We start from the raw sequence: 23925 nt of genomic DNA, 5'->3' as shown, positions 1-23925 counted from the left end.
ATATATATACTCTCCTATATATATATGTACACTCTCATATCTATTTATATATATACACACACATTGCTCAGCTACTGCTGCTGACAGTGTGCTGGTACTCGCATCCTAGACAACGAGACGCTTGTTGCATGGACTTGGGTTGCAGCTTGAAGGGTGAAGCAAGCTCCCATGCATTGGTGGAGTTTAGGATAGCCCCACCCAGATGGGTTTTGAGGCTGGTCTTTCTCAATCCTTGGCTTAAACACTTCACCTGGAAGCAGTAAATGGAACAAACGTGTTTTCATTTGAAGTGTTCCGTGTTTGAAGAATATGTCATTTGGAATTTTTTGATTCAACTGAAGATGAGCACTCTGCATAGGATGATGCAACCTTTGTATGATGTGTCACCTTTAAGAAGCAAATAAACGAATGAACTTAAGTATTCTTTGCATCTTGGAATACAAATATGGGGCTTTCGAAACAAATGTATGTGTGTGTGTGTATGTTTGTGTGTATATATATATATATATATACATATTTCTGCAAGAGAAATCTGTTGTTAGGGACTACAATAAGCTTGATGGACTATAATTGTTCATTTGTCAAGTGTAAGAGGGAGTGATAATTTTTGCTATGAAAATAACACATATACTTGTCTTTACAGACGATCATCTATTACAAACAAAATATTGGTGTTCAGATTCAATGCTCTTTGCAAAACATCTGATTACATAGATAATTATGTTTGGTTGTAAAAAAAAACATGGGTTTACTTCATGCACACAAATCATTGATTCTTGATTAGTTTTTGGCTTTGAAGGATACACTGAAATGTCATGTAATCCAGATACAAGAGTATGTAGATTGTGCCCAAAGTAACAATATGTGTGTTCTCATTATATATATATATATATATATATATGTATATGTAGTCAATAAATATAGACACAAATGTTTAAATTACTGTTATTTCAAGTAGTTAATTACTATATGTATATATATATATATATATATATGCACCCACAACTTAACATGTATCATCATTTTTCAATTTTATAACTTCAGAGTAATAATAAAAACTAATATGAAAATTGAAATTGTTCATTTTGCACAGCTAGGATAACTTTTGCATAATCTTTGCAGATGATTCATTCATTCATTCCTACTTACTCTCAGATGAACCTGCTTCAGATTCAATAACTTAAAGCTTGAGAAGGATTCAATGGCAACAATATATACAGATGCTTTTGGATCGGAGGTTGGATTATTATAGTTAAATTCGTGTTATACAATTTGTGACTGTTTTCATAGTGATCATGTACCTGCTACCAACAGTATGGTTTCCTAACATCTTGCAGTTATTAAGCAACATACAATGCATGCACTTCATACAAGAAATAGCATAAAAGCATTACATCAATCAACGTAATTTATTATTTAGTGGGGATTAGTAATTTTCATAAAATTACCAAAAATAAAAAACTTTATTGAAATTTTCTGTAGTAAAATTCGTCGAACTAATTCTATAATTCTAAATATTGAGATAAATACTACTAGAAGTTTGAGGTTTTGAGAAACCAGTCTTTCCTTAAAATACTTCTTTTAATCCTTCACAGATTTTTTTTCATATCCTAATATAGTAACGTAAAATTTACAACAAGCTGATTTCTTCGACTTTCTGTCAACTAACACTTTTAAGTGGTTTTTTACCCTTGAAAAACTTTGATGTTATCAATAAATCACTAAATAAAAAGTAAGCATGTCAACATCAAAAGATCTACAGATATAAGAAAATACTTCAGATGTCTTATTTCATTTGACATAAAAAGAAGACTACATATATATATATATATATATATATATACACACATGCTTAATGTTAGATTTCATATTCTAAGTTCTTTGAAAGTAGGACCATTTGCAAAAGCTCATATGTTTGCATTATCATTTGAAAACAATGTTACACTAAAATTAAATTTGAAAACCATTTCTTATATATCTGCATGCACAAGCATATAAATATATAAATATATATATATATATATATATATATTGGTTGGTAAGTTTTTCTTTTTCTTTATTAAACCAAAAATATGACAAAACATAAGTTGTGGTTCAATTTGATTATGTGCAAATATGCAGTAAAATTACATTATACAACTAATGGAAACATGCACTATTGAGCATGACAATATCCTTGATAAAGAATAAATAATCTCTTTCATGCAAACTTTGTATAAATTCTTGTTGCCACTCTCCTACGTCAAAAACAACTCTTGAAATTTTAGTTAATACTCTCCCCACGTTACAAACAAGAGACACTATGACAATAGATTTTCCAAGCCAACTCTTACAGGTAAAATGTTAATTGAGGCCAACTGTGCCAAACAATAGTAGATCACATTCCTTGAGCATTTCACAAATGGATGTGTAAGCATAGCCATGCTAACCGATGATATGGCAAAGCTCTCCTATTTGAGGAAACATTATTTTGGCTTATTTGCAAAAAAAACAAAAACAAAAACAAAAAAAACAAAACAATACAAAACAAACAAACAAAAACAAAATTTGAGGTTGGAGAATACCAACTACATGTTCCACATGAAAATTTCAACTTTTTTTTTTTGTTAATTTTCCAAAAAGCAGAAGATAAGTAAATAGCTCTGAGCTTTGCATCAGTTGTTTAACCCCACAGATGGAACGTGGGTCCTACGCTGTGGAATCCTAACTTCCGCAAGTGCTTCATGTTTTCCCAGAACTTCTACAATTTAAAAAAAAATGCATAAATAACAAAATAAAAGTTATTATGCATTCAGTTGAGATTCTTAAAGAATGGGTTTAACTCCGTCACAGCTTCAATTGGGCTCTAGCTTCAAGCTGACGTGTGGTTTCTCCCTGTTAAGCAGGGGGCCCCACATGGCACTTGGTGCGACTATTTATAGTCAATAATTTTGCTTATCTATTGTTCGGAGGAGTTCCGGCAAATTTGTTGGAGGTCTCCAGGGAACGAAGCAGCCACTGTAACAAACCAGCATCGGTGGGGACTTGCTGAAATCCAGCACCCGACCGATGAGCAAGGAAGCATGCCCCAAAAGGTGAATTCGTCTTCTAATGGGTAAGCTTCACTGCTGAGACATTCTAAAAAAGAGCGGATGAGTGGCCAACTACAACTGTAGGCTTTTTGTTGGATATCAGGCAATCAAACAATCAATCACAGGGACACCAAACTTCCATGAATGTGTAGAATACTGTGAATGTATGCATGCTGGTCTGATCCACTAGCAGAGCATGTACACGCAGTCTTCTTGCCAGGAGGCTAGTACACCTGATCCTAATGGTAGAAGTAATGCAATGGAAGCAGCAACAAAGGGAGCGTTTGTCAAAACCCCCCCCCCCCTTTGGCCTGCACTTTCGTCGCCAGGAATCAATTTTTCTGAGAAAACTGGTGGCTACTGTCAACGTGTTGTAGGGGGGAAAAAATCACATCCAAGTCGCACTTCTGTCGCCCTCGACGTATTTCGGCTCCTCCCTGACAGAGGCGACATTTACATGAGAAGTAGAGGGCTGCCGTGTAGTATACCTCGAAGAGTTTCGCAAGTGATTGGCAATGGTTGAAATTTCTGACATGAGATTGTCAGTCATGTGGCAGGCATGGCAGGAACGATGATGAACAGTGCAAGGCCCCAGAAAGCTCAACAAGTCGAGAGCCATGACAAGCTTGTGCATCAGTGAGCGTCCCTCAGAGATGAATGTACTAAGTCAAAAAAACAAAAAAGAAGTCCTAATCCAAGGTAACCAATGTTAAAAAGGCATTTCTTTCAAGTTTCACGCAACCACGGCGACGTAGTAAGAGAACAAAAGCCATGCAAACAAACACGGATGCTGAAAACACGGGGACCAAGATCAGGGAAAGACAACATGATGTTCAACTTTAGAGTTGTAAATTACATGATCCTGGGTTACTCTATGCCAAGCTAGGCCCCAGCAGCACAACCTCGAAGGATTTCTACCATTTGTTCTCCTACTTTGCTGCGCCTGCTGTCGCACATGCATGCGAAATCAGGTGAGAGCGAAGCATTCACTAAACTGCTCTACCATCATGTTGTCTCTCTAACCTACTCCTCAAATGGGAAACGCCGCCAACTTGCTGGTACACACTCCCAGGTAGGAAGGTGCAGTTCTACAAGCTACCCACTTCAGAGCTACCAAAACTTTCCTACCTTAACTTCCACACCCCAGCGAAGGTGCTAGAGCCAAGAATAGTTCAACCTAGAATATAACACCAACCCCCCCGTCCCTCCCCACTCCCACCCCTTCCTCCTTTTTTACCCGGAACCCCATTTTCTACACAGTGCATAGGCTTTTGAACCTCCATATACAATAAAAAAAAAAGTCGACCATTATAAAACGCCCACTTGACCAACCCAGTCCCTTGCGCTGCTTCGAAAGGAAAGTTTCATCGCCTTGAGGAAAGTTTCATTACTCATGCGATGAAGCCTAAAACCAGTCGCCAAGAATAGCTCCTGAAGAAGGCCTATCGTTGTTTCACTATTCGCAGAGCTCTTCCATTCCAACGCTTCCGTGTCGGTAGCATGAATTTAACAACATATTAAACACATGCACCCAGACTGCGGTCTGCCTGTACAAGCACTCCTAAAAGAAATGACCCCGAAGTGCTCAGAAACTCCCCTGCGTGAGGCTTTAATCAGACTTCGCTCTTAACTTCCCACTTGCACTTTGTGCTGGGAGAGAAAATTCTCGAAATCAGGCGTGTTGAAGAAGCTAGTGGGTTGAACACGGCGACGGCGAGCCATGGCACGAGGTTTCCTTGGAGCCGGAGGGCAGAAGGAAATATCCACTTCGGGTATTCTGTGCTCCTTCGATTTGGGCGTCTCACAACCGGACTCCTTTGAGAAAGCTTCATCTTCTCCAGTGATGGATACGTCCAATGTCAAACTCTTGGTATGAGACAATTCCTTTTGCGTGGTGCAAGAACTTTCAGATGATGAGCTGCTAGCCGTGCGCACCGGTCGCAGGATAGGTAAGCACACCCAACTGTCAAGCGAAAGACGCCTTCTCCCAGATCCCACCTCCATGGGCAGCTTTTGAGGTTGATTTTTCAGCACTTGACAGCAACCTGATGTTGTGGGTGACATAGCTGAAAAATGACCAACTCTGCTATTTGAAACTCCGCACAAAGTGTAGAAACACCCGCACCAACACTCCCTTCACCCGTACTTGAGCCAACAATTCCGGTGAATCACACAATGCATGCCCTCTTCCAAAAGACCAGTCACTGCCTCTAATTCCTTCACCACTACACGCTCCAACAGAAGCTTCTACAGGCAGCAATGCGAATTACACCTCCAGAGGGGAATAGAAAAAATCTCCACTTCTATGATCTATCCCCAACACTTCACGCATGCTGCACAAAGGATTGTATAACTACACAGATTCGAAGAGATAGGACACAGCTGCAAACCTACAAGCCAACACACAAACACCCCATATCCTACCGAGGAATAAAACGTCGAAACAAAACTCCACCCAAACACTCACTCGTCTTCTTCTTCTCTAATAAAGTGCTCTCCGTCTCTATATCTCCCTTGCTTCCACCACTTAATCTACAAGTGCGACACCCCCAACGACTTGTGAAACGATAAAGTCTAGCCTCTAACTACCCAGAAAATAAAAAAATAACAAAAACAAAAGGTCTCCAACTGGAACCTAGACTATGTCAACTCAACTGAACTCAACTCAACTCACAGCAAAACCAACACAAGCAACCATAACGAGACCCAAAACTCGAAGAGACTCGAAGAAACGTGAAGATGAAAGGAGGGCAACGAACATGTAGGAAAGATAGGTAGCGAAGGGGGGCTTAAGAATGCAGCCTTGTGCGATTCTCCACATGATCTTACAAGTTTCGTCATCCTCGCAGCCCAGATCCACGCGGAGAAGGGCAACGCCCAAGGGAGCCAGGGAGCGAGGGCTACGCTACAGTATAGCTAAGCTATTCAACGCTAGCGTGTGTGGGGTGGGGGAGCAGCGCGCGGACTGGTTGCCGCCGGCGCGGGTTTCAAAAGAGTTCCCTACCCTGCCCGGCCCGGCCAGGCCTGGCCGCGGGTGGGGGGGTCTATCGTGGTCTACAAGGGAATGAGACTCTCTAGGGTATAAGGCTTCTTTGGTGCCCCCCCCCCTTTTTTTTCCTTCTTCTTCTGCCCGTAAATCTCCACGGGTGTAAGAGCCGAGACACACATAAGAAAATAAAATAAAATAAAAACATAAATAAGTAAATTGAACATGGGCGCCGCCGCCGCTGCGGCACCTTCGCGCTTCGTGGGACTGGTTTCTGGACTAACTTCTACTTAATCACCGTAATTGGCGTGGAACTAACCCCCCCACCAATCTTAGCCCTTTCACACTGACAGCCTCTCTCACTCGATTCCATCACGTCCCCCTCTACGTGTGTGTGTGTGTGTTTTTGTTTATTGGTTTGTTTTGTTTTCTGCTGATGTTCACGTCTGCTCTGAGCTTCCCTCCTTTCCTTAATAGAGAGTGAGTGTGTGTCCTCGTCAGTGGGGTAGTGAGTGCTTTCCTGAAAAATTCCGTACATATTTGGCGTCACTTAACATAGCTGGGGGCTTCCGGGTTTAGCAGAGGGTGGGCGGAGGCTTGGGAGATTAGGGCAACACTGGCTGTTTGTTGTGTGAGTGGCTACAAAATAATACTGGAGGTGGATGCCATTTTGCATAGCATTGCTGCTGCTGCCGCTGATGAGGCTGCGTGGGTGGGGTGCTGCAATGGCAGGGAATCTCGCCGCAGGAGGATCTCAGTGGTCTGTCCATCTCGGCATCGGGGGCTTCCAAAAACTCACATGCACCACAAAGCCTCGCCGAATACATAAAAATGGAACCCATATATTATATATCAAATATTATATATGTTTGTATATATATATATATATATATATACGTATATGCACAGATAATGCCCTCTGGTGTGGATTTGGCTATGGAGCTTGTGTAGAGAGAGATCTCCACCCCCACCCATGTAGTACTCAACTCTCCATTCCCCTCCTGCCTTGAAAAGTCTGTGCCACAGCAGGCTTGCTAACTCCAATCCTGATAGTTGAAGAAAAAACATGGGATGGATTTTATACACATGTTTTGTATGGTGTACTTGCCTACATACATATATATAATATATTTATGTTGATGTGCCATCTCCTGCCTTGGAAAAGTTAATGCTGTGGAAGAATGATAATGCTGACTCAAACCCATGAATGGGGAAAAAAAGAAAAGAAAAGAAAAGAAAAGACAACAAATTAATTCTGTCCTGAGTGAATTTTATATGAGCTCTGTATGACACACTAGCAAAAATATGCATTGTTGAGAATGGTAATCATTCATTTTGGTTCTATTCATATCTCAGAAGTGAAATCTTGCAACACAAGTTGATACATGAAGTGAGAAAGAACAACTGAAATGTCTGTCATGAAAAAAAAATAGTAATGAATGAAGATTAAAGTTGGAATTAAATGCAAGTTGGGAATCTGGCATTAAATTAGGCAAAGACGATCAATCAAATTGTTATCTAGATATCCATTTTTCATCATAGTCTTTAAAAACAACAACAATTCAGCAAGATAAGGGATTTGTCAATTTGATCAACAAGTGACATTGCCCAACTGCAGGTTTCAAGTGGGGTGGAAAAAAGGGTGCTCCACTACATTTCTTTAAATAAATAATCATATCAAGATACATATATATATATATATATATATGTATATTCTGCATCTTGAATGTCATTTGCAATTTAGTTTAAATAATACACATGATTACCCATCTTATTAACATATAATAAAAATTTATGTAAAATAGAATTGACTAAAATTACACAAAATCGTGTGGAATTAATATCACTGTTACCAAAACAAAAAAAAATCAGATATTTTAAATTCAATGAATATTTTCCAAATTTTCACCTTCAACACTGTTTTCTATTTCTTTTTCTTTTTGGGTACAAAATTGCATCCTCAAACTTTACTAAGGGCAGTCAGAAATAAGTAAAATGAAACAATAAAATATAAAGTCAAGAAACCAAGAGAATCAGAACTGCAAAATTTGATGTAATTTAACATGTTTGGTTTTCATTTTTCATTATTTCAATCATTCTCAATGTTAGATGTTACAAAATGTATGAATTCTTGCTTACTCAAACTACAATAGGCAGAGACTTGCATTTGTCACTCAAAAAAAAGGTGATAAAAAGGAAGCAGAGACTATCCAAACATCATGTGTAGAGTAGCCCTTCATGTCCTCATTCAATATGGTTATACACATTTTTGTAAGGTCTTGTGACTGATCAGGACCTTTAGCAAAAGCTATAGTAATTAGTGTATAATGGGGGCTAAGAGCTCACATGTGAAACCCATGTGAGCACCTCATCACAAGAACAATGACATGTATTCAATGTAAAAACGAGGCCCACATGGCTATCTCATCTAAACCAAACTATTCCAAAGCAATCTTTTGAATATGCAAACATACATTCAACTTCCAAAGGAATGATTTTAGTTGGATGTGGGTGTTCTTTTTATTAAAAAATATAAAATATCAAATTTGTTTTTTGTCTTTTGTTGTTCTAGAACAATTTTGAATTTAGAAGGGTGTAAAAGTATTTTATTTTATTTTATTTTGTGATAAAGTTAATGTTTTGAGGTCACATTATTGTCCTTGTAAAACATCTCAATCACTTCAAAAATATATGCAATGATTATGTAGATTAAGATGAGTGACTGTGACTCTACTTTAAATGATCAACATGTTTTAAAGTTGATAGTGAGTTTTATTGAGTGGATGTGATGTAAAAACAACACTTTTAATTTTGCAACAACTTTGATATTAAACAATCTGTTAAAGTATATAGAGAAAATGTTTCACCTTTACAGATGTACTTGTTCCAAACTCAAGAGAAAAAATAAGCAATAACAAAAACATCAAAATATCAAAGCAAGTAATACAAATTTTTTAAACAATCAAAATAAAAATTAAATGAGAGTTATTTGCAATGCAAGTTTATTAATATTGTGAATCATAATACACCAAACTTGACCTGTGTATTGCATACTTGTTTGCATAAACCTGTTAAATCACTAGCACCTATACTTGCTTTTAAATTTTAAATTCTTTACATGAGTTGTACAGTATGAAAAAAGAAATGAGTAAAATCAAAATCAATTTTGTGATTACCAGAATTCTGTTTGAAATGTTATGTAAAAAGAAATAAAGAAATAAATAATCTAAATATACATATGTATACATACATATATACATACATACATACACATGTATGAAAATTTATTTATAAAGTGTCAATTTTGAATTAAAAAATTACTATGATGTACTTGGTAACAATCAGCATGTGAGTTTCATTTCAAATAATTATGCACTAAAATTTTTGAACCACATTAATAAACTATTTTATTATGGGTTCAAGCAAAAAACATGTTTTTAAAGAGAACCATGTATTTTACATTAATTAAACAAACATGTCAACTTCAACAAGTAATTTAACTTATGAGATGCATCACATTGTATTGCAATTTGAAACTTGTGCCAAAGTGCGCTGTTGTGCTTGTAAAAAATTGATGATGGCAGATAAGATATAAAGATAACAATGACCATGACCAGAAACTATAAGATTCCTTGATTAAATATTTTTAACAAGACATGGTCATTTTTTAAAATAATTAGACAGGTATATGAAATAGTAAAACTACAAACTAAAAATTTACAAATAAATTTAGAATTTGGTTTTATGCAAAGTAAATCATTCCATATATATATATATATATATATATATTAGAATAAAACATTCAATTATTCTGTATTATGCAACGTCTCAAAACACCGTCAGTTTTCTTTTTTTGATTCTACAATTTCAAATTTAATATCCAGGAAATTATGTGTATAGTACATACAAAATATCATCATAAATTTTCAATTATTAAGATTATTACTTTAGAAATAAAATATTAATAACTGCAAATTTACAATTTTAATTAATAATTAATAATTAATCATAATAATTACTTTTAAAATTTTCAAATAACATACTAATAATTAATATTTTATTTCTAAAGTAATATGAAGTTAAAAAAAGTTAAAAACATCATAAATATAACAAAGTCTTCATTGAATATAATTCATTTTTGGCTTATAATTAATTATTATTTTGTGTGTATATATACATCTATGCATATGATTTTATTAAAAAGTATATTTTTAAATATAAAATATGGAAATTTTCGAATAAAATATTTATTGTAAATATATCTATATTAGTATTACAAGATGCATACAAACATTTTGTAGTACCATATAAGAGTGAAAATAAAAGAAAAAGAAAATGATTAATGTTTTTCATAAGAGACTAATCCTGTACAAAATTAGTCTTGTGTATTCATATATTAAAAAAATAATAATAATTTCACAAAATGGTTGAGTAACTGAGGTAAAATTAAGTATATGTGAATTTTTATATTTTATACATTCTATGTATGTATTTTTATTTTATTGTTATGATTATTGATTGAAAACATGTTGTTTTTTTTTCATTACACATGACTAAATGCAAAAATACATGCTATTATATTTTTATAATATGTTCTAATAAATATGTTTGAATTATACATGTTGCTTTGAAATAAATTAGGTCCATTTGTATAACTAATATCACTTCAAATAGATTCATTTAAATATATTATTTTTTTCATATATATATATATATATATATATATATATATACATACATACATATACATAGCTTTTGTCAGATTCCAAAATTTCCTTTGCTATTCTAATGATGGAATTTAAAATTCGAGATTTTTTAAATGCCAATTTTTAAAATATTTGAATGTAATATTAGATTCTTCATAATCTAAATTTATTAATATTTTATTTTAGTGTAGCACATTTAAAAGCTATGAAAAACATTTTATCTGTTACTCCAGTAGATTACTATGACAACAGTGCCTTAATGTTCTAGCCATAAGATGTTTGTTGAAATAATCTAGAGTCATTTTTCAAATTATCATTTTTTAAAAATCATGTATGTTTGTGTATATATTCATATAATTATATTTTTTATGCTATAAAACGTTATACATATAATTTTCATTACCAAAATCGTATAAAATATATAATGATTTACAGCTTAAAATCATTTTCAAAGTGGTACACTAAAAGAGTCCACTGAGCTCAATTGCAGTAAATACACAAAAGCTTGAATCAAAATGAATTGAGATGAGGGAAGCAAGTTGCAAAAACTGCTGACTTATATACCACCTGCTATTTTCACTTCTCAAAAAGAGACACAAGATAGAACCCCAATTGCAGTATACACAATCTTTTCTAAGTTCCACTCTTCTGTTGACTTACATCAAGATAAAACATATGAAATCAGAAAGGGTGGAACAATAATACTTGTAATCAAACAAAAGAAAGAAAGAAAGCAAGAAATCCTTTGTGGGTTACAAGGTGTAGACCTGTAGATTGTAGGACTGGAATTTGATAGTGTTATATAGGAAGCAAATTAAATATCCATAAAAACAATGCAAATTGTTTAACAAAGATGAATCGTAATCATTGTTTTGTTTCATTTTGTTATGTTTTTACTTTTGTTTTTTTTATAATTGCTTTAAGCAACAACTACACCATAATGCAACAATGTGCATCTAGGCCCATGACATCATGAAGTTGGAAAAAGCTACCAAGTGTGACATTTAAAGCAACTTGGTAGCTTTTGGCATCTGCACATGTCTTCTACAACAAGTTGCCACTTCATCCTGTTTCCCACATGCATCACCAACTGGAATTTTGTCACAAAGTAGGAATCAGGACAAAATTCCTCACTCGTTTCTTCACTTTACTTCTTCTCATTCCTCACTTAATTTTTTTCTTCTTCTTCATCTTCAACCAGGTTTCCCTTCACAACACCATGCCTCTTCATTATACCAAACTTACAGCTAATGCCAACCACCCTCTGCCACCACAACTATGCACATTTCATATTCCAATAGGAGGAGGCTTTTCCTTCAATGTGGTGATAAAAAAAGAAGAGGGGGGGGGGATATCTACAAACAAACCTACTCACAGCCAATTATCATTACTAGGTGTGAAATTAATGTGTGAGTTGGTCCCAAGTGTTTATTTCTTTATTTATTTTATGCTATTCTGGACCCCCCAATTATCATTGTGTGAAATTGGTTGTTGGCATCTTGACTTGCAAGGGGAAGCATGAACACAGGCTGCAAAAAGGTGGGTTGGATGTATAATTCATTCAATTCCTAGGGTTTGATATTCAATTAGTCCTGATTATTCCATGTGGGTGCCCCATCTGACTTGTGGTAGTAGTGGAAAGAATAACTAGGCCTCTCTGAAGAAGAAGAAGAAGAAGAAATGGAGTAACTAACTTTTGAAGGCCAATGATTGACTGTTGTTGCCTTATCTCCACAGTCAAACTTCATTCACACTTATGTAACTGTAAGGGGAACAAGCTTCGTAGCTTGTTTGTCTTCATGTAATAAAGCTACTTGTCAATGTAGATTCTACTTTCACTGCTTACTATGTTTTACTTTGTATTACCTTTGTTTATTTTGCTTATGGTTTTCAGGAGAGCCAGAGAGGAAACTCAAAGGAATCTCTAATGCCAAACATACATGGGAAACTATGGAAATAAAAACAATTAGGGTTCATTGTGATTTAACCAGATCTAGCAGATGGAGTAAGTTGCTTTTGTTGAGTTTAGGATTTAGGGTTTGGGAAGGTTCCATGAAGGGCTGGTCTGGGAGTAACATTAAGAATATGCCTTTGAGGCACTGTGACCTTAATGGTCAATGAATTGTTTTTGGCACCTCTCCAAACATTGTTCATTTGTATCTTGTACTTCATTCCATGTTGTGCAAATGGAATATTTGACATTTTGCACCATTTTAAGTTTATCTGGTTTTGAAGCATCAAATGTTAGTTGTTGCATACTGCATCTTTCTTTTACTATTGATAGGTCATGATTATAATATGATTTTTCCTACAACTTTTTGGTGCAAGATTATTGAAAATAACAGCAAATTTTTTGATTCCAAGTAATGAATATTGCACAAATATCCAAAATTATTTGTATTTTTTTTACTTCCAATATGTTTCCTTTTTTTAAAACTACTATCAACCACAACCCTAAAACATTGGCAATAATCAATTAATAGCAATACATAGAAGCAGTGTGCATGCAACATTGCCACTCAAATTATCCTCATTTTTTTTATTACTATTTTTTCTAATGCAGTAAATAACCATTTAAAAAATATAAAAATAAATAAAAAATAAAAACTTAGCTAGAATGCTTAAGATTAAGAATGGTTGTTAATTAAGTATTATTTTTGTGTAATAAAAATCCTCACAATTACATTATTTTAGTGGAGGTATTAGTGCTTTTGATGTTGTTGTCACATGATGCAGCATTGGGTGCCAAATCCCATTGGATGTATATAATTTAGTTTGATTTAGGAGTTTTTCCATCTATTTAGTTTTTTTCATTAGTTGACTTTGTTAATATCAACTAGAGTTTGAATATTTAGGTAGAAAAAACCCCTTGACTTGATATTCTTGTTAAGTCAAGTCTTGTGAGTGGTTTTTGAGAGAGAAAAAGCTTGTTGTAAGGGTTTTGTTTAGCTATGGTGATTAGTTATTTAATAAATCTTAAGGTTTCTCTTCTACTCACACTTGCATTCTTGGAATAGACAAAGTTAGAAAGAGATCTATCTTGTTGTGCAATTTATTTGATCAAGGTTCTACAAAACAAAGACATTTCTTTGAATATTCTTTATTTAATTGGAAATACAAGCACTTCCAAAGAGAAAATACTTGCCATTGTTAGTGTTGAGTTCATTGTGAATACTTTCAACATTTTGTTATAAAATAAAATAAAAATGCTTCTATTAACTTGGTGCAACATGTTGATTCATCTGTCACTTGATTATTTAGCAAAGTACTTGTCAAGATTACCACTGTAATTTCAATATAGTTTCTATAAAATATTATTTCCAATCAATTTTCCTAAAATTTACACTAGAAATTTATTTTCAAAATTATAAATTTGAATTTGTTGGCTAATGTCACCACAATTTTTGCTATTGTCACTACAATCTACCATCCACCACATGCCACCACAAGTTTTTTCTATTATCATAACAAGTTATTCACATTTATTTTCCAATTGCATGCATATATATATATATAGATATCATGTTAAAAATATTTGAAATTTTGATTGGAGAAGAGTTGTATATGTGTATGTATATATGTCAAGAGGATGGTGGGTTGTTGTGACAACAGCAAAAATTGTGGTAACATTAACAACACCCAATAAAATATAAATATAAATATTTATGTATGCAATTTGTACTCATACATAATTTACAGCCCACATTAAAACCAGTCTACCTTTTATCACATGAGCTTTGAAAATAGCAGGGTGATAGTAATGAAGAAGAAGGGTGAGAGAGCAAACAATAATGGGAGGGGTTTCCTTTTAGCTACCTCTCTCGATGATTACTCCCCCCTTTACATATCCCCACTCTGCTCCCTACCCTCAGACAAATATAATCAGGGTCCAGTTCCCCCACCCACTGACTAGTGATTTTTATGAGAACATTTAAGCTTTTTAACCCTAGTTTTGGCAGCCTAACTAGTGTAGAATTATAGGTTTGACTAAATTTGGCGTAGTTAAGAAGTGGGTGTGTCTCTCTCTCCACCTTTGGAGGTGGGAATGAAGAAGAGAGAGTATTCTTGTGGCTTTATTCAATTTGCTACCAGATCCCATGTCTCCTTGTCAGCTTATGATTAGCTTTATAGAAGCTGCCCATTCCCATAAGTATCAGTGTGGCTCAGTTTCACCCCCGAAAATGGTTACTTTCTACAAAACCCGGGCAGCTGCCCGAACCACTTCTAATGCGACTCATTTCAAATTTGAACTTAATATCATTTATGTACATATTTATATATACAATTTATTTTAGCCTTCTCCTCATAAAGTTAATAACTCGTGTAACTGATTTTTGTTGCTATAGCATGGCATTATTATTTAATTTCAACCAAAAATTAATTAAAATCTCGTTGCAATGATTTGCTCTATGGGTTGTTTCTATTTTGGGTAAACTGGCTTCATTAAGATACATTCCACATGTTAAAGGAATCTTTTTGGCAGCAGTCCACGACGATTCTGGGCCGTGAATTGGCAAGGGACCGAAGTGAAAAGGAGATTCCGTGGTGTAATGTGGCTCCCAAACCACGAAGCTCAGGCATGGGAATCGAATGGCTCCACTGCTTATTATTGCTATTATTATTCTTATTCTTCCCCGCCGTGAAACAGTACTCCTTCATGTTGCGTCGAAGAACACCGACAAGATATCTTCGCCATCTCCTGTTTTTGAGGACCCGTCGAGGATCTAGGATAATAGTGGATTTGCACACGCGGTGATAGGGTGGAGCAGGAAGGGGGAAGAGAAGGGGTATTGGTAGTAGGAGTAGTGATAATCATCATCCCACGTGGATCATTAACGAGAAAGAGACAGACCGCACCCACTTCGGAAGCATCAAGGACTCTAAAAGGCAAAATAGAATTCGGTTGTGAAAGCACGGTGGGGCCCATATGAGTGAGGATCATGGAGTTCCACTCACCTTTCGCCTCCCACACACACTATGTGTGCCACGTATGCCCTACTCGGAGCTCCTACAATTCCCTAAAATAGTTTAAACATCGTTTACAACAAACATTTTCATTTGCCTAAAAAGCCAACGATTTTTTTTGGAATTTAATACTTTATGTTTTTAAATATTTTCACACTATTCTTTGATTTTCATGACAAATTCACTGAAAGATTGAATTTTGTGCTTGATTTGATTTTGAAAACAAAATAAAAAGAAGTGGAGGAAGAAGAAGAAGTTTAATAAGTGGCAATTAGTTTGTGTTATGGATATAAATCAATCATTAATTAGACATCATGTATTTCACAAGTGTTTACTGAATAGTTTTGCATCATCGAATTCTAAGATTAAAATGATAAATGATATGAATGCACACATGGTTAGAGGAAGGGTATTTTTGCATTTCAAGGAAGGTTACTAGTATCTAAAATAGACATGCAGCACTATCAAAAAAAGGAAAGCAAAAATTGTATTGTACATATAGTCAAACCATTATTTTCTTGTTTGATGCTAAAGCACAATTCATGCAAACCATCAACCTCAACATCAATTACATAAACATATATATATATATATATAGTGTTCATGTGCTGATGAGTGCACAAAGCCAAACGTGGGGAAAACCAAAACCGGACATGAAGCTGAATAATAGTGATAATAACATAGAAGCGTGAGCCTATTGTAAGAAAAAGCAGAAAAAGAATAAGAAGAAGCCCAGCAAGGAAACATCATCGCAGGGAGAAGAGCTCCTCCAACCCCTTCCCGCACGACCACGTCCTATCCACGCTCATAGGTCCCCGGTAAGTTCCGTACCTATCCCCACGCCGCCATTCCATTGGCTGCCATGTTCGCCCAATTATTCAGGCCCCTTTGTGTCATGAGCTTCAGGGACCTGCTTGCCACTAGTCGAGCACCCCTTGGCTTCTGAGTCAGCATCCACGTGGCTTTTAAATTTTTTTTATGTCGATCTCAAGTTAATCAATTAATCGTCTCAATCATGCCACCGGTTTCTGTGGAGAATTCTGTATTCCAAGTTGGTCACTACAAAACAAAATAGCCTCGTTGTGGTTCCACTTTCTATATTGGTAGGCCAAGTTCCAGCAACTCGCCACGAGGGCATGTGTGGTGTTTATAGTTAATGCAGCGGCAACTAGGCCTCGTGACTCAGCTTAATAGTGGGTGATCCGACCCTTCGTTTAAGGAAATTCCATCCTGCTAAATCGGGGCATTCTGTTTTTAAATTGTATATATACAGGGTCGCTTGCAGTTCTGTCCTCCCCATCGTGCCCTTGTCCACAGATACTGCTATCTTCGAACCACGTGGATGCGTACGTGTCATTCCCTGGGTCCGAAGCTCCCATTACCGTTGGTTTGGGATTAGGTGCCCGCAGCAGGCCACCCTTAAGCCGCAGGCTATGAGGAAGACTTGTCAGATTCTCAAGGCACGGTAGTGGATGCCACCCACGGTGACAGAGCTCGATTCCCGAGTAGTGGGCTTGGGTAGTCAGGAGGACAGACAGCAGTTTGCAGCACAGAGAGATCCCCTCAGACTGACATGTTAACCCGCAGTGGTGCTGACATGGCGTCCACTGGATGGAGTCAGAAATGGGTTAGGTTGGTGCCAGATCGACCAAAATTTGTCTCGAGAGTTGCTTTGAGATTGGAATGGAATGAATGATTGGTGCCCATGACCACTTGGCCATGTGATGATGGTGCCAGACCCACATGGATGCTGATGTTACTTTAAGTGAAAGAAGATCAAGTTGTGTGTTGTTGTTGTGTAGTTGGTGTGTGTTGTGGTTGAGTCCAAAGGGCCAATTTGGTGGGAAATTTATGCTCAATTTTAATTGAAATTCTGGGGATTGGACTTTCCAAGCCAATGACTATTATTCAGTCAGCTTGAGTATATTTGTGGGTCCTCAAAGTCAGTAGTGATACCTATATTTTGGTTATAATTAAAGTTGTAATCCATAATATGATGTAAGGATATTAATGTTCATTCTAACAGAAGGACAAGTGAAATATTGCCAGCCTTTTTTTTATTATTATGATCTGTCATTGTTTGAAATTGGGTGGCTTGGTGAAATTTATTTCATTCCAGCACATAACATACATGAGCTAATTATAATGAAGACCAAAGTACCAGGAATGTTTCAGTACAAAATGATACACACACACACACACATATACATACATATATATATATGATTTTGTATGTGAGCATGGGTTTTGAGGACCGAGTTTAATTAGATGGTAACTGTGAGTTTCTTAGACAGTTTATGGATGGAAAAGTAAAGATAAAGTGCTGTTTTTTTTTTTTTTTTTTTTTTTTTTTGTTGGGTTCTTGACTGATTTTGGATTATTGCAGCACTTTCATAGTTTGAATGTTTCTGGACACTGTGATTCTAAATGATTTGTTGTGTAAATGATAGTTTATTGAAAAACTGTTTCACCACATTATTCTGATTTTGACTTTATTTGACTCTCAAAGGAACTTAAAATTACAAATTTATCATTTAATCTTTATATCGATGTAATCAAAATTATTTATAAAGCTTAACTTATTGCATGGTATATGAGAAGTTGTTTAATAATTTTGATACCTTCAAACTTGGACAAATGCTTGGACAAATACATTAATAAATCCTCAAGCATCACACAGTGCTATCAGATATTTTTCAAATATATCTGCAATGCATTCAGACTTATGCACATTTGGAATTTAAAAAATAAATAAATTAAGAAAAAAAGGTAAATTATTATTTTTATTAAAAATAAAAATAAAAATAGACAATATAAAGATCGGTTTTAATTCCAAAACATGTAAAGATTGAATACAACAGATGAAACAACTTGATGTGTTTATTAAGGATTACCATTGTACTATGTAGCACTTTCATTTTTATGTTACTCATTTATCTTATTCTTTTTTTTCTTTCTATAATCTATTAAATATATAATAAGATTATATTTATATATTTATATAATTTAAGAAGTAGTGTCATCATCTATATTAATTTACTAGTTATTTTCTCTTCCATTGTTGTTTCCTATAAAAAGCATTCTTAATAATCATATCTCTCTCTCATTAATTTAAAAGACAACACTACATTGAATAATTGGCAATAAATTAACTTACTAAACTCCATAAAACATATATATATATATATATATATATATATACATAGATACAAAGGCTGTATAAAAGAGACTTCAATTCATACTAATCAAAATGAATCATCTAGACCATATTGCTATTTTTTAAAAAATTGAAAAAAATACACTGATTATATGTATAAAAAATAAAAAAATAAAAAATAAAATTAAAGCTAAATCTTCTAATCAATCCTCTTGTTTTGAAAATCAGTATTTCTAAGACCTATAAATAAGTCTCTTGGAAATTTCTATCCGTTCTTCTTTGAGTATCAATCTGAGGTTTTTATAAGTATTTTTTTTCAAAAGTACTCTTTACTTCTAACTTAAGATGTCTATGATGTTATTTTTAGTAAACTAATTTTTTTATGACTTTTTTATGGTCCTTCAAAGTTAGTAGAAACCATTTTTATTTTTATTTTTTTTTATCAAAAGACAATATCAACATTGGATTATTTTATAACCTTCTGAACTTTTATCTATGTTTCTAAAACAATTTGATATTATGAGCTCTTTTATAATATAACAATTTCTTTTTTCTTTCATCAAATAGTTGTCTTACAACATGACAATGTAGTCAAAGAACATAAGCTCTCTGGTATCAATGTACATTAGAAAACTAGATCAGCAAGTCATATGCTAATATGGAGAAAGCTCTATCATCACCATAAAGTAAAAAGAGAATAACGTGAAAACCTTGACATAAAATCATTAAAGAATATTATTCGGCTACAAATTCAAAAATTAAATTTTCCAAATTAGTTCTCTACAACAATTCAAAAAAAGAAGAAGATTATCTTTGATTAATAATTTTAGACAGACTTACACCTCTTTCAACAATCTCAGTAAGCTATTAAGCACTTGCTTTTGGCTTATCTTAATATGCACAAGACATAAATAATTTTTTTGATTGATAGAATGGCACACAAGTAAGATTATTGATATTCCACTAAAATTAATGTAGCGGTTAGGTTTTTTTGTAGAAAATAGCATTCTTTTATGATTCTTCTATTTTTTTTAATAAATGGATTGTTTCTTTAAAGATTTTATGCAAAATGAAAACCATGTTCGAACTTTTTTTTTTTATGGAATAACTTTTTTTTTAACATGTATAAAGCTTGGTCTACATGTTGTAAGGTGTGTGCTAAAGGTAGTCTTAGTACAATTAATCTAGAAGATGCCACCAAAGCTCGCAATATTAAATGATTTGTAAGTGCCTTATAATCATGACATGCAAACATCCAATAATTTTTTTAATACAAAATGAAGCATGCCAAACCAACTGCATAAGAACAATGGCTATCAAATTATATTTATATATTTAATCAAAATAAAAAAATAGAATTTCAACTCCAAAATTTGGAGTAAAATTGTCTATAAATTGCATAAAGTTGTTTCATAGAATCTTAAAATACCACGATGTTGCTCGATAATACACAAAAGTATATAATTAAAAAAAATAATAGCAATTTTATCACAAAGTACTCATAACTCTACTTTGCATGGATGATGGGAACTAAAAAATATTTTTATATTTATTTTATCGCATCAATGTGTAGGATAAATCCCCTTTTGTGTCAAGTAATAATATCAAATAAAGGGAAAATAAGGCTCTTTCATTAAATTTATAACTTGATTTTATTTTTTGTTTGTTTTTTTGTTTGTTTGTTTGTTTGCAACCTATTTACATATTCTTAATGCTAAATATATTTACACATAATTGTTTCTAAATTTATTTCAAAATATACTATATATAATACTGTGGATTAAAAGAGTATCAGATCACATACAAATTTATGTGGAATTTTTTTTTCTTTTATTTTAAAAATTTTAAAACCATTTTTTTCTGGTACATGCTTTTTTACAATACATTAAAAATAAATTGATTTGATTTTTTTTCAACTCTTGCTTCAATATCTCTAAAAACTAGTAAGAATAAACCTTCAGTTTTCATGTACCAAAATCACACATATTGATCTGAATGTTTTTTCATTTACTAAAGCACTACTAGTCTATAGTTTAGTTGTTTCAAATGATGTTTTTACTTAGATGTCATTGAAATAAAAATACACCTGTCATCTTTAATTTCAATGTTTTATCACTAGCTTGATATTCTACACATAAATTTCAGTTATTTACTCTTGCATTTCTTACCATACAGATAAAATGTATTAGTTTCCTATTCTAATTAAAGTTCTTTCAATTGTGACATAATATAAAGATTATGCTAAAAGGTGGTGTATGACTACATTTTATTAACTTTTATTCAGGAAAAAAATCATAAATTTTAAACTGTAAAAGTATGTGTTTGTTAATATTTCTCTTTTGAAATGCACATAAACTATAAAGGTAAAACTGTCACAAAACATTTTAGTATTCATATATCTGTTATAATAAATAGAAAATTAATTTTTAGTTGCAACATAACAATTATTTTTTAAGTTGGTTTCATCTACAAATTAGTTTGTTTGACATTTTTTTCTTATATATAATTCTTAAAAATTTGTAGTTGTTTATTTTTGTCAATTCTTATCTGTCGATAAATGTTTCTTTTGAGTTTTACTATTTGACATGCTAAAGCATAACATTATTGGTTGAAGGTATAAAAATTAGCAATCATAATTGAAGATTAAAATATTTAAATAAAATACAAATCATCCAATCAAATGGAACTTTATCTCTTTTTTTATTATTATATTTTTGCTTTTATGATGTTCATATTCCAATACTGATTTGGAGTATGAATGAAAGAAAAAATACAATTAATAATTTGATTTTGCATCCACAAAAATCTGTCCAATCTTATAACCCCACCCATCTGAAAATGGTATCCTTGTGTTGGGCTGGACATAAGCTGTACACACAAATGGTGATGATCAAATGCTACAACACAAGTAATGCAACACAAAGCCTTGGAATGGTGCCTCCAAATGCGGCATTAAATGGGCAAGTGAGGCCCCCTCTGTCAAGATGCTTGCTTACATGGGTTCTTCCTCCGAGCAGTACCCTACAAAACCTGCTTTCACATCTCAGCTCTCCCTGTGTTTCATTTGTGTTTGCCAATGGTGGGGTACATTCATTAGCACTGCCCCGGGGGCTGCAATAACAACAACAACAGCAACAAGGATCACAAGGCAGCACTGTTCTGTGAAAAGGGGTTGCGACAGGGCACAGCAAGACCAAGATTTGCTCCATGGATTGCCTGCGCTGCTTCCAAGGACATGATGGACAATCTCATGGAAAGCATAACCCAAGGGAAAATCTCTTCAACAAAATAAAATAAAAATAATCACAAAAACCAAAACAATACAATACAGCAAAGATGGTGAAGTTGGGGCTGTTTTGTTTCTACCTGTAAGGGAACAATATACCAAAATTGAAGTGAATATGTAATGACATTGCTCTTGCTTGGTTTGAGATGTATTTGAAAAGTAGAATAAGACAACAAAGAAGAAGAAGCAGAAGAAGGCTTAAAACTGTGAAACCCTGAAGGCGTCAAAACCCTAAAAAAGAACAAACAAGTCATGTTGAGAAGAATGGGCAGGCTAAATAGGGTTTTATTTAGGGTTGTTGATGTTGTTGGGAACAGTCCTCAGTCTCTCACCTCTCTGTGCATGTGAGTGAGGAAATGTTATGTTCCCCCCAAAATGGTGTGTTCCCCATGTTGTTGGTACTCTCTCACTCCCACTTGAACACACACACACAAGCAAAGCTTTGTTGTTGTTGTTGTTGTTTGTGCTTCTTCTTCTTCTGCTTCATGGGGCTCACATGACATGCCCTGGTTTGCCTTGCCTTACTGAGCTGGGCAGCCCCTCCTTGATTTTTCTTTTCCCTTGAGAGAGATAGATTGAGACTGGATACTGAGATCCAGAGTTTGCTGGTGGAGTGGCTTTGTCAGCAGTAGTAGAAAGTGAGTAGTAGAAAGCGAGTAGAAGTAAGTCACCTCTTCCTCACTACCCCCCCCCCTTTTCAACTTGGGTCGCACTACCACTCAGAGAAAACACAATCAAAAGTAAAAAGTACAAAGTACACAAAAAGGAAGGTTACTTAGTAGTGTTGCATTTGTAAAGGGCCATGGCAAACCTATCCCCATATTGGTACCTTGGAGGGGATGATTAGTATGTTTTATTTTTTTTTATTTTTTTATGTTTCATTTATTTGTAAGATTGCCCATTGATTTCACTTTGAAATCCATAGGTCAAGGGAGAGGAGAATTCCAAGGAACCACAAGGGCCATGGAAAGAGAAAGGGGAAGCCAAAACATTTACTTTGGATATATATGTATGTATAAATACATCCTTGTTGCCAACTGCATTTTATATGCAGACTTAGTAGGACTAGGGAGGATCTATACCAACCGTACTGACTTCTATACGTGAAAGATGTGCATAAAAATTAAATAATATATATTTAGTACAAAACACAGTATTTCCTAGCATGTTGCCATTCCAATGCCTTGGGGCACTAAGCAAGCAATGGATTAGGCAACACCTCTATGGATGATACGCCACTCTGAGGTATTTATCTAATGCACTAGACTTGTGGTATTTTACATAATCCACATACATACATGCACATTGAGCTTTAAGTAGAAAGTCTAAGTTGAGAGAATTTAGAGTTCAGATTGGATTTCCTAGAAGTAAATAAAAGTTTAGAAAAGGCTTTGTGGATCTTGGTATTGAAGAAGACAAAGCAAAAGTGGCACATCATCAATTATTGTCAAACACAGATCGTGGTGTTGTTTTTTCTTAATTTTTTAATATTATAACACCATTTTTAAAGAACAAATAATAAAGATTGAAATTATTTATTAGATTTAATTTTAGATAATTTTTTTAAAATTAAATTAAATTTTACTGTGTAAATTGTATTGTAAAAAAGAATAAGAACAAGATGTACTCATTGAAAAAGAAAAGGAAAACAAACAAACAAACATTGAAATTAACACTGAAGAAACCATTCTTTTTAAAATTAAACTAACTTTGCTATACTCAATTGAGAATTTCGAACTATATCTTAAAGTTCC

At 34.1% G+C, this 23925-nt stretch overlaps 1 protein-coding gene and 1 long non-coding RNA gene across 2 annotated transcripts; both read right to left on the bottom strand.

Annotated features, from left to right (window-relative positions):
• Window positions 1–3882: 3882 nt before the first annotated feature.
• On the bottom strand, window positions 3883–5968 carry LOC112273546 (uncharacterized). Its single transcript, XM_024502460.3, has one exon. The coding sequence runs from the start codon at window positions 5133–5135 to the stop codon at window positions 4698–4700; it is 438 nt and encodes a 145-aa protein (XP_024358228.1). The 5' UTR covers window positions 5136–5968; the 3' UTR covers window positions 3883–4697.
• A 13381-nt stretch (window positions 5969–19349) lies between these two features.
• On the bottom strand, window positions 19350–22412 carry LOC149987255 (uncharacterized). Its single transcript, XR_016498954.1, has 2 exons — window positions 22252–22412; window positions 19350–21996 (listed from the first exon to the last, which is right to left on the bottom strand). It is a non-coding gene; the product is annotated as an uncharacterized LOC149987255 (long non-coding RNA).
• Between the last annotated feature and the right edge of the window lie 1513 nt (window positions 22413–23925).

The sequence above is a fragment of the Physcomitrium patens genome, chromosome 20, assembly GCF_059467195.1.
Source record: "Physcomitrium patens ecotype Gransden chromosome 20, ASM5946719v1, whole genome shotgun sequence".
Taxonomy (NCBI): domain Eukaryota; kingdom Viridiplantae; phylum Streptophyta; class Bryopsida; order Funariales; family Funariaceae; genus Physcomitrium; species Physcomitrium patens.
Note: the sequence above shows the minus strand (reverse complement) of the source record. Positions and strands in the feature narration are given on the sequence as shown.